The 12,804-nt window shown below is 37.5% G+C and overlaps 1 protein-coding gene across 3 annotated transcripts in view; it reads right to left on the reverse strand.

Moving 5' to 3' along the window:
* Positions 1-831: 831 nt before the first annotated feature.
* Positions 832-12,804, reverse strand: part of NR4A3 (nuclear receptor subfamily 4 group A member 3) — a 32,805-nt gene continuing 20,832 nt past the window's right edge. For all 3 annotated transcript variants that reach the window (XM_064506800.1, XM_064506798.1, XM_064506799.1), the window contains one exon: positions 832-6,446. In XM_064506800.1, the coding sequence (XP_064362870.1) occupies positions 6,184-6,446 (263 nt within the window). In that variant the 3' untranslated portion in view covers positions 832-6,183. The remainder of the gene's footprint in view (positions 6,447-12,804) is intronic.

Genomic DNA, 12,804 nt, shown 5'->3' on the forward strand with positions numbered 1-12,804 from the left:
GCACCCCACGTCAAGCATCACTTTGCTTCTACCTTTAAAGATAACTTGCAGAATGTTTTCATGTGAACATGTATCTAAGCCTTGGGACCTTTATTTACTATTTGTGTACATGCTGGAGTAGAACACCAAACCTTGGTTGTACTGAAAATTGGACTAATTTGAAGTGTAAGAACTGGAGCTTAACAAAAAGGCAGGTAGGCACAGCAGTTATATTTTAACTGTGTGTGAGGGGAGGCATACATAGAATGAAGAAAGACAGGTGGAATCAGATAAGATATTATCTGAATCTTGAGAACTTGGGGAGAAAAGCTGCATGTGAACTCATGAAGTCAATCATTAAAGCAAGTTATAATGAGAACTAGGTAAAAGAGGGAAAATTATATTGGCCTGTATTGAATGTGTTCCAAGTTACCAACTGTAATTAGTGTTTGTGAAATCACTAACTGTTTCCATGGAAATAAATGCAATACTATAAATGCAGCATTTTGACTTCTTCATAGGATCAAACAAAGATGGAAAGGAACAAATCCCTGTGTAAACATCAATATCATCAATTAATTAGGAAACACAGCAAGATAAATAATAAGACCCCACGAAAGGTAATTTAATTTCTATTTTCTGTCTGATATGTTTGAAATTTTCCTCAGTATCAAACTCTCTCTTCAATTCACTTTCATTCTACAGTAGTACTTATTCACAGGCAAGAAGAACTTCAGACCACAGTGGAAGTTACTGAGGAGGGAGTTTTTTTAAACACATTAGGAAGGTAAAGACCTGGGGCTATATGAGGTATTTCAGCTATTTAAACACATTTCTTTGTTTAAATTTCACTTAGCTTATTTATTTATTTATTTATTTGAGATAAAATTCCACATAAACAAGCCCAGAGTTCTGTGTTCTCTTAAGAAAAAACAATAAACAATCTAAAGTATTAAACAATGGAAAAATTGGTATTTTCCATGGTCTCGTCTCTTTCATGTCTTCGGAATCTTGCACTTACATTAAAATAGTTCCATTATACACACATAAGTATCTTGAGATATACATAATATCTAATTACAGCTGGAATCCCACCCTTCTCTTTAAAGAATATGCCTGCTTTTATGAGTTCAAATCAGAACGTTGAGCTCATCTAACTTTCACAGCAGTGTCACAACTTCACAAATCCAGATTATTTCTATAAGTAAACGTAGCCAGAACGTTATGTATTATGAATGTAAAAGTAAAGGTACCTACTGTTTAAAGAAAGAAAAAATGATGAAAGTGTTTCCATATGGTAAATAAGTTTCCTTTTCCTTATATTTGGCAAATCAGTATATTTGTAATGCTCAAAAGAGTAGATCAGGAATACAGTTCATGCCATCGACTGTCAAGAATTTGTTTAACTCACTCCCTGGTTACTCGATTACTACATCAATGGCGTCATTTAAAAAAGTTAAGCCTTTTTATCCATTAATAATGGTTGTTTAATCCATATCTTGCAATATTCCCAATGGTCAGTTTTACTAATTTATTAAAGAACAGCTAAATATCTCTTTTCTAAATACTCATTATCCAGTTGGTATCATAGCTCACTTCCAAATGTTAGATTGAGACTATTCAAAATCCTGCTCATCGATGACAGTCATATAGACAGGATAAACAATGTCAGTTTGAACACAGGGGTTATTTCGAAAATTTTAATGCCTTTTTTTGGTGTTTGCATAAAATTTGATACAGTGAAAACCTAAATTGCCCAGAGAAAGAGAAGGAAATCAAAATAAGGGCATTCACTGGCCACTAACTCAGAAAACGAAACCTTTTGTTCCCAGCTCTGTAACTGATACGCTGTATGTCCCTGGACATGTCACACATTTTTTCTTTGGTGCTCTTTGTTCTGTTATGTCTCTTTGGACTGAAGGTTCTCCTGGGTGGGTCCTGTAAGTGCTAATTAGAGCAACTAGCAAAATGGGCTCCCACTCTCTGTTGTAGCCTCTAGGTGCTGCTATAATACAAATAATTAGTCAAAAGATATGTTTCACAGCTTTCACAGAGGGTGTTGCCAATTTTTTGTCACAGACATGCTGAATTTTATACCAGTAAACCTCTCACCTTTAACTTAAGTGAAATTTTAGTTTTTTATATTGGACAAATGAACTTGAATGTGAAAAGTAAAAGCAGGATAGCTCTAGAAAGAGGTTTGACTCATCTCTAGCTAAAGTTGCTCATTCTGGGGGGCTCTGGTGCAAGCCCTCTGTTCAAGGACACTCTACTAGATAAATCCACTACCATATTCCTGACTCAGACCAAACTTCCAATGCTAAATTTAATGGTCAGGCATCACATCTCCCTGAAGATTCTCTCATTGATGTGATTTAGGTTTATAAGCACATAAGGCACACATAAAGGTACAAATGCAGATGATCTAGATCAGGACATAGCTGAGTTCTCCTGCCTAAGGACAAAATTTATAGCCCTGAAGTAATTGCAAATTGAAATAACTTGTGAGTTTAGTGAGGATAATCTTTGTCTTGTGGGGTGGAAATTCAGATTCCGGTATGGATGTATCACAAGATCTGCATGTTTTGTGTATAATAAGGTACTACTATGCAAAACTCATTGCCATTCTCATTAAACATTTTAAGAGTGGTAGTTTAAATTTTAAAATCAGGCAAAAATAACAAATGAATTGGAAGAGTTTGAGCAATACTTTGTTCTGTCACATTTCCAAAGAATGAGCTGCCGACCCTGCAGCCTACCGCAGTACATCATTTGATGTAACCTCCAGCTGAGAAGTTCCAACAGAATAACAGCTCTCACAGAGGTATGCTGGAACCATTAGTAGTTATGGAGATATTGGAATAGTGGCAGATGTCTGCTAGAACTGCTTAGAAAATGCATTTGTAGTTAAATAGTTTTATTTGGTAGAGGATAAGTGATCCCTCCTACAAAGCAAAGGCACAGTAAGGAGAGGAACTGGCCGCGCATTTCAAAAACATTGCAGATGCCACCTGGAGTGTTATTTTAGCAGGATGCATTGGTACAAAGAGGTGGAAGATGGGATCAGAACCCTGTGCTCTTCCTAGCTAGCCCTATACACTATGGGATAAAGAGCACTATAGCTAACCCCTCTCTTGTGGCTGTCATTATCTGCAAGTTAATTACAACCTCTTCCTGGTAGGGAGGAGACATACAGAGAGGAGATGCTCTGGTCCTTCTGTAGTTGAACCTCTAGGACAGCCGTGGCCTAGCTCTCAATATCTAACTGAGATTCTGTAACCAGATACTGCAGGTCTTATTATATTTACATAAAAGTTATTACAAGCTAAAGACTAGACATTAAATTGCCAGTGTTCTTAAGCATGCTTCACCAATTTTCCCACTTTTAAGATTCAAGTAGACAAATTTTTAATGTTTTATAAATGATAAAAAATTCACATCAGATTTTAACAGAATTAAGCATACTTACTCAACACACATGGGGCCTCTGAAAAAAATGTTATTCAATTTAATAAGTTTAATTTACATTGTATATGTACAAGAGCATTTCTTTCAACCCACAGGTTAACACCACAAAAAAAAGGAAAAAGTACTGCTGTTAGAGGAGTGAAGAAACTCTTGAAACACTGTTGTCTGAAATAAAAGCAAGGCACTCTCCCCTAACACCTGATATATTCCTGAATTCTGCCTATACAAAGGCATGTTCACACTGAGAGAGCTCTAACAAAAGTAGTGAATTGAATCTGCATTAATTCTTTCTTTTACTGTTGCGCCCTGGCCCTGGTTGACTCGCTGATGAATCTGTGTATTGAAGTGAAGGACAATCCCACAGGTGACGTGATTTATGAGAGTATCACAGTAAAGACTAGCTGTGGAAGACTGAAGCAGACTGGCTACATGAAATCTCATATGGGGCTCTGGACCTGCCACCTCCCACTCACAACCCACTTGAATAAACCTTGCTCAAAAAAAAGCAACTTTACTATACTATGCTGATTTGTGCAAAAGTTCTTTTTGAGGGCTCCCTCCCAGGAAGTGGTTGCAAGCCCTCATCTGGTGCTCAGCACCTTGCAGGACTTGCCCCTAGAGAAAAGTGATTTCTCAAGGGGCCTCACGTTTTACACAAGGAGACAAAAGTAACCATAATTCTGGATTTTGTGTCTGTGTGTTTTTGTATGCACACCTATGGGTGAGTGTGTGTATGTGTGTGTGTATATATATATATGTATGTATGTGTGTATATATATATATATATATTTAATGTATACAAAAGCTGAAATTCAGTCAAAATATATTTGTCTTGCTGGTCAGGCTTGTTACAGCAACCTACAAGAAACATTAGCTTCTCTGATATTTAATTATGCTATTATGTTTTCACATAAGCTTAAAAGTCAATACAAAAAGCAATACGTTTTCAAATATTATCTGCAGGTAAACCAGAAATATTAACTATAGTGACTAGAAGTCTGTTTCCCTACTGATACTACTATAAATCTTGATATAAGAATAGTTTTTTCATAAAAGCACATCCAAACATAGTAAGTGATAAAATACCAGATTACTATTTGAAAACCGTACAGTGACTCAATATCTGGGTTATCCTTTGCAGCAATTAGGCAATTCATTTGGCATCTGTTTGATTGTATAATTTAATTTCCATATAAACAGCATAGTTTAAAAAAAGACAAAAGCTAGAATGTTTAAAGCTAACAAAAGATACAGTGACATCAGGTTGACATTCAGAAATTTCCTTAGCAAAATGACCAACAAAATTTTGACTTAATACAGTGCATATAAAGTGTTTTAGAACTAAAATTTTTAAATATTATTTGAATTTAGCAAAACAGGAGCAAGATTTTAATATCAAAGTGCTAAACAGTACTGCCTTAGAAGTCACTGCAAATAAACTGTAAAATAACTCTGCTTGTGATTTGACAGATATTTTATATACAAATGGTTAATAAAAAGACACACGCGCGCACACACACACACACACAGAGTATATACATATATATATACACATTATATATATGTATATAATTCTCCAACTGGTGTATCTGAGTCAGTGTGAACACCCCATTTAGTTATTTTGTGTAACAGGGCTCTCATGAGCTGGCAGTCATTGCAATAAATACAGGCAAAGCCATTACAATATACCATGCATACAAACATTTATACAAATAAAGACACTATGCAACAAATTATTTCATATTAATATGGCATCAACAGTATAAACATACAAAAAGGAGTACGAACACGGAATGTTTAAACGCAGCCCACTATATCCTCCCTAGCACTTACATTCATACTATTTTACAAGACTTGCTTGTTCTTCAAAACCATCTTGTGTCTGTTTAATAACTTGTTACTTATGTTAAAGTCTAAAACTTAGCTATCCCTGATGCTGACCCTGTATGCTCCAGTCACTACTTACTTGGACTTCCTTGTCTAAGGAACAACTGAATCACTGTTGTTCCTGTGTCTTCCACATACATTTGTCAGTAAGTCATTCTACATGGAATCAAGTTTGGAAAACTCTGTCATGTAAGTTAGTGCATGTAATTTTCTCACTTGATTTCTTCCATTTATTTTCATATTAAAATAAATTAGTTAATAAACAAGACTTAGTAAGACAGCACTTTAAAAAATTGCACTTGCACACGGGAGCTAACAGCCATTGTCATTTTGCTATATTTGATTTATATGAAATGTTCAGTTGAATGTACTTTGTTATAAAAAGTGAACTTTTGTTTAGATTGTGCTGATGTATGTGCCCTTGATGCAGGAAGTATGCTAAAGGTATTGTCACAAAATACATACTACCCTGGCAAACAACTATCTGCTGTTCTTGTTTTCAAACACACAGCTTCTACAATTTTATTCCTCATAAACAATGAGGTGTTAAACAACAGATTTAAAACAGTCATGTTAACCTTTTACTGCTGCTGGGATAGCATTGTCCAAAAGTGCCATATTAGCAATTTAAAAAACCCCAAATCACACAAAAGAAAACAAAGAACACAACCCCAAAACAGTAAGCAAGTAAGTTTTAGGCCTCAGGTTGTAAGGACAAAGCGCCAGAAAAAAACCTCATTTTAGAGCTGGAGCTGCTTTTCTGTTAAGTGAGGGCAGAAACGTTAGCTGTAAGTCACAATCCATTTGCCTGCTCTGGTGGGCATTTGCCTTTCATGAGGGTGACTTCACTCAGAAGGGTAAGGTGTCCAGAAACAGCCTGTCAATAATAGAAGGGGCGGGCACCAAATCTTCCAGTTTCAGGTAAAAGATGCGCTGCAGTCCCAGTGTGCAGAGAGAGCGCAAGTCAGCAAGAACACCCAGTACCTTAGGCTCCGCAGACTCGAGGGGTTGTCCTTTGTTTTGGCAACTGAAAGTTAAGTGATCTTTCAAACTGCTAGTGATCTTGTTGCATAGCTCTTCCACTTTCTTTGGTTCTTTTAATCCATGTCGTTCTGCAAAGTGAGGGCACAAGAGAAAACACGTCAGCCTCCTTCCTCCAAACTGAGAGGTCTAATTTTCTTCAGTGGGCAAACTGTAAACAAATATGTGCTTTGGTACACAAAGCAAAAATGCCTTAAATGTATATGATGTCTTAGAACAGTGGTTAAATATAGTGTCAGTTAATCTTTGTGTCATACAAAATCAGACATGATAAGTGCCCTTTTCTTTTTAGCTGCTAAAATAAGCAATAGAGATGCTCAATTGTGATTGAAATACACAATGAGCCTAGACTGCATATCTAGCATAATTTTCATGATATGAGACAGAATTTAATTGGGTGATTTTCTAGCAAAACTATCACAGGAGGCGTTTTGGAGATTTCCGTGCTTCCCCACCAGTTGTGAATGCTCAATAACTATGGCAACCATTATTTATTCAGTGAATTCAAGTGGTGATCGATACCCTTAGCCAGCTCCATCAACACTAGGCCTGGAATTCCACTAGGAATTTGCAGACACTCTCATAAGAAACTAAAGGCACCTTACTAGCCTTTGTTATTTTGATCAGCTACTGCTTTTTAGCTTATTCATCTGTAAAAGGTTCCAGATAAAAGAAATCTGGAAGTTAACTATTTTGCTTTGAGGGAGCAACGTGTAAAGTGAAAAGGCTGCTGAATTATCTACCACAAAAAACTCAACATTCCTAAAAGGAAGAAGAACTGGGGTTTGTCCCCCCTTGAACAGCCTTTTAAAATGCCATAACAATATTAAACACATCCTCAGTTCTTTAAGCTTAAGCAGAATGAATCAGATTTGTAATTCAATAAAAACAGGCTCTTTACTGATACATAGGGAAAGATAATTTTGTGTTGTTTGCTATCAAGATTGAATGGACCAATTAATGCAACATTTCTGAACAATAATCTCAAATACTTTTGTGGCATTTTTATTTGTCTTTGACTTTGAAATTCACGGATAAGTAATAACTAGCTTCATAAAAATCATAATCATTTGCACATGAAATAATAGAATTATACCAGATAGGGCAGTCTAAGAAAATGCAGATCAAATTAATTTTAACCAACTAGACATGGGAAACCAGTGATGGCTGGAGACAAGGAGTGAGTTATTGTGGAAGTTCTTATGCTTGATGTGTCTGAAGTTGCCTGTCTTCTCTAGCCTCCCTCCACACCACTGACAGCCACATCTCTCCAAGTCTCATTCCTCTTTATTTCAGGAGAAGCTGGCAATAGATACTTTCTTTGTCCATCCCCCTAACAAACAATAAAGAGAGAACAGTTTTCTTTAATCCCAGAAGCAGGCATAACGCCTGTGCGATGCATGATGGTGCCTCCATGGTGCAGACGTGTATAAAAATGCCTCCTGTTACCGACTGTTTAGGTTGATGTTCTTGATAAACCAAAAAACCAGGTGGGAGCCAATGAGGTCAATCAGAAATGTAAAGATCAGGTTCTCCACTGATTTTCACTCATCTGACATGTCTGCAACTTTGTTGACTTGCACAGAGCTCGCTCCTAAAGAGTACCAGTTTGGGGTCAGATATGTAAATCTGACTGCAGATAAGTAAATCTCTGGCCAGAAGCTACAGATTCTACCATTTAGTACTACCCTGTACTGTCCTGTTGCTGCAGAGCAACACACATCCAGGCAGTAGCATCTGCTTCAGACATCTTCTTCACCTTGAAGGAATAAAAAAAACCTAGGCATTCTAAGAGCCTTGTTTACATTAAAACATGTCAATGAATATTTAAAGCCTTTCCAGTCAATTGTGTATAGTGTAATTATGTAAGCCTTAACTATACAGGTCACTGAAAGTAAATTCTTAAGCAGATTCTTCCATTAAAAATCTTGGGGGGAATAAATATTTTATACAAATTTGAAAAACTGTAGGGATATTTTACCACTAGCCTTCTGGGCGAGTCTGCAGGACATTAGATTAATCTTGCAGTCTTTGAAGAGTTCCCATCTTTTAATTTGTTTTGAGGTTGTTCCTGGCTGTGTAAGTAAAGATATCTTTATAGATCTAGAGAGCTGAAACTCTAGAATGGGTCCAAAAACTGATTTTAAAATAGCAGAAGAGATTTTTAAACCAATGTCTCAGTAGGTATGTGTATTACTGCAGAGTATGGAAGATTATCTCTAGCTCTTGAGTGCACAGCAATGTTAACATTTCAAGTCAGAACTAAGCAATCTTTGTCTTACACTGACAAATTCAAAAGGTTTCATGAACAAACTGTTTCTGAGGTGGCTAGCCATGAAACATGCTGATGTAAAATACAGTATGTTCAAAAATTATAGTATTAGTAGTATAAAGTATAGTATTAGTAGTAAAAAAAATCAAGGAAATTCAGGATTAAGACATACTCCATCCTTAATCTGCTCTCTAGTGCTACAATATTAAAGCACTTTTTGAAAAAACAGTGTTCTCCCCTGCATGAAATGCCACAGGATGGTATTTGCTACTTGCAAATGTCTGTGAAGGTAATTCCTCACAGCTGGAACTACCTCACTGGAAGGGAGTTTAGTCTCCCTTACCTCAATCATTAAGGCATCCTTTGAATCCTGTGGATCCAGAGAAGAACAAAGCCCTCTTTGGAAGCCTTTTTTGCTAGTAAATGGCACTGTTTGCACTGGTGCCTCCATCATAGTCTCTGGAAGTTAGTATCCAACAAGTTTCTGGAGAATGTAGTGCTATATTAAACAGCTCCTTCAGGAGACAGATTTGAGGAGTCTTGGATCCAGTTTACATCGAAGATTATAATTTAAAAGTCAGGGCTCAAATAGCAGGAAACATGTTTTCTTGCCTTTTCCACATGACCGGTATCACTCAGAAAGACCTAAAGAAACACCTAGAGTCTATACAGCCACTCACCCTAAAGGTAGCAGAATGAGGCACTTGTGGCAAGTAGGTGCACTGTCTCTGAAGCCAATGGCCTCATAATCCTTTGCTGGCTTCCACAGGATGTTCTTATCCACATAGGAATGATAAGGCCAATATTTATCCCAAGAAGTACAGCTAGTCAAAACCAATATATTTTCTCTAACTGATTGAAGAGGTGTATAAATATTACTGTCTTCAGACTTTCTTACAATGGCAATTAAAGAGGTGCAGGTAAAGTGAATATAAGATTTTTGAGCCTTGTGTTATGGGATACCATCGATTCTTGCAAGAAAAATGGTGATTTATGACAAAGATACTCTCTGTAAGCCTGTCAGAATGATTCGTCAGAAGCCTTGCCTCTAAAGCTCCACAAACTTAGCAGCTCATTCTGGCAAACTGAACACTGCAAGTTTTTTTACAACTTTCTCCTCTACCCACACATCATTTCCAGGAATCTCAATGTGAATCTGTGCTATAATTATGCTGATGAGCAAAAACTTGATAAGAAGAGCAGGAAAACAAGTTACCAGCTGAGCTAGTCCTTCCTTCCCTCGTCTTTGGCATGGGGCAGATTATGGCCAGGCTGGGCAGATTCAGTCCTGCTATCTTTTTGAAGAACACCGCTCTCAAAGCGTGTATTTCAAAGCTCCTAATATCTCACTCTGTGCTCTATGTCTGGGTGATCAGTTTTAGCCTTAATTAATTCTGAGGTGTCAGAAACAGTCTGTCAGAAGTGCAACAGATTTATGCTGTTGACTTAAAATGGGCCTCTTGATTTTCTCAGTTTCAATATAATTATCTGATTTTCTCTTCCCCCTTCACAATCCTCTTCCCCTTCTATAACTTAAATACATGGAAGGCTTAGTTACCTACAGCTTTCTGACTGCTTTGTGCACACTTTGTTACATAGCAAGACTGGGACATGACAGATCCAAGCGTGTCCTTTTCTGGTGTACTCTGGCCCATATTCATTCTGCCTAGCTTTCGGGCACTTCACAAGGGTGCCCAAGTTAGGAGCGCAGACTTCTCAGGTTTCCTCTAATGTCAGTGGAGAAAGGGGCATTTTTAGAAGATGATTCAGATCTTAAGTGGATGAATCATCTTCTGGAGGTGCCCTATATTTCTCCATTGACTGTATGAGGTACGTAAAGTCAAATGGGCTGAATATGAGACTGAGACCACACAGGATATCAGAGCTTGCCCCTTCCTTTAAGAAAACCGTGACATAATGCAGAGGCCGTGGGTTGCTGTAGGAGGAAAGAGTTGTTGCCTCAGCAAAAGGGTAGGAAAAGATGAGGAGGAGTGAGTACTTCACTTTGCTGCTGACAGTATTCGCCTCAGCAAAGTGGAGGGGGGATGGCAGACAATGCAATCTGGAGATTTTTTTTATAACTGGCACTCCTACACTCCTCCAGTCTGCCACCTGCCCATATGTAGACCCAGCACATGAAGCAGCCATTCTGGAGGATCCTGGCAACAGGACTGAAGGATATATACTGCTGAAGTGCAGTGAGCCTCCCTTCCATACACAAGTTGGACAAATCTGTGCTTAGAGGGGAACTGCAACAGCCAGACTGGACTCATTACTATTTCTTAGTATGACTGATGGTGCTAAAAACTGTGTTTCTAAACTGGAATGGAAAGCCCTACAGCAGGAGGACAAACACAAACTCATAATTAATTGAAACCTCACAATATTCTTCAATGTTCTAGTGCTAGTCTAACAAAGCATTAAAAGTGTGAATAAGCCCAATATATACAGTGGCTCTGGGCTGGTCTGTAAAACATTTAAAAATAAAACATATGCCAAAAGAGCTTGGCTGGATTAGGAGTGGAATGCTCTGCACTCAACAGCGTCCCAATGAAAGTGACAAGTGGTCAAAACAATAATATTGTGATGTGGATACAGAAAGGAAGAGGCAAAGAGTAAAAGAGAATGGACAAGACAGAGAAAGAAAGCACTAGCAGTTTCAGGGTAGGCAGAAATTTGAAAATAAATTAGACTTTGTCCTTTACATGATCTTCACTGTAATTTCAATCTATATATCAATCAATATATTTTGATATTGTTGGAAAAATTGTGAAAATAGGTCATTCAAGAGGCTGATGCAGTATTTTAACAGATAGTCTGAATTAAGTTCTGATCTGCACTGCAAAGTTTTATCATCAAAACTTTGTAGGGACTAGAGAAATTACAGCATGGAGTGGTTGTACAAGAACACTTGTGATCTATACAACACTCTAAACTCATAGAAATTGTCAATGTGAAACTAAGGATAGAACCTGTCCCTAGATGACCAACATTTTTTTTTCCATGTCAGTACTCTTCCTTAGCTCCTTAGATCACACATTCCCACAGAATAAGTGATCCAAAGAAAAAGAATGGGACAGAACTTATTTCTTGCTTTCATGGGAATGTGGGGTGTGTGTCTTATATTGTTTTTTAATCACTCCCTTCTGGATAATACTCAGACTGCTGCTGATGTGCTTTGGAGGAAGTTGTGTCCAGCCTTTCTTAACCAACTGAAGGAAGTAAAAAAGGAGAAGAGAGACAGAGAGAGGAAGATCCTAAAGGAGTACCTTAAATAAAAAAGACATGCTTTGACACTGAAGAGTTTTAAGTTAACTGTTTGCAAGCCACCCACAATAAACCAGATGTCAGTTCTTTCATTCTGAGTGCTTTCAAGCTTATGTCCTATCAGAAATCACTTGTAAATTCAGAAGCACTCCAACACAGCCCTTTTCCTTCTATGCAACATACTGCAAATTCCCAGGAAACATGAAACAAACAGAAAAAACCCACAAATATATGGATTATAAAATGAATTACACATTGCAAAATATTACAAATTATCTTTCTGATTATTTTATGTGTGCATACCTTTAGTTTTACTCAATGCAAGCAGTGAATTAGCAATAAATTGGGATACTTACTACATCTTTTGATGTTCTCTGCAAAATTACTGGCCAGAATGAATGGTCATATACGTCTATAGCCATGCATTCTATGCTGTGACCTGTAGCTGTGGTTGAGATAGGACACAGAGCTTTCCACAAGTCAGCAGGGTTAGTGAAAAGTCATTGGAACAACTAGGCTGGTACTGGGGAGCCCACTGGGCATCACAAAATCGGAGAACAGCCTTCGGTATCTTGGGTCACTGGGAGCGGTGGAGTGTCTTTTAGCCTTCAACAACAGTGAGAGTGTACTACTATACGAGAGGGTTTGTTTTCTAAAAACCCTTCTTTGTTCAACCTATGGAGAGCACTCATGAAATCGAGAGGAACGAGCAAGTCATTATTCCCAGGAGCATTTCTGTTTACTTGGAGAAATATTCTTAAATTTGGTGCTACCTGAGACCATGTACAGTATTAAAACAAGCTATAATCCATCACTGTTTTTTTTGTTTGTTTGTTTTTTTCACTGAATCACTAAGACATAAAAAGATTGGACTGATCCAAGATAAGAAC

This window comes from Dromaius novaehollandiae, chromosome 2 (assembly GCF_036370855.1).
Source record: "Dromaius novaehollandiae isolate bDroNov1 chromosome 2, bDroNov1.hap1, whole genome shotgun sequence".
Lineage (NCBI taxonomy): Eukaryota > Metazoa > Chordata > Aves > Casuariiformes > Dromaiidae > Dromaius > Dromaius novaehollandiae.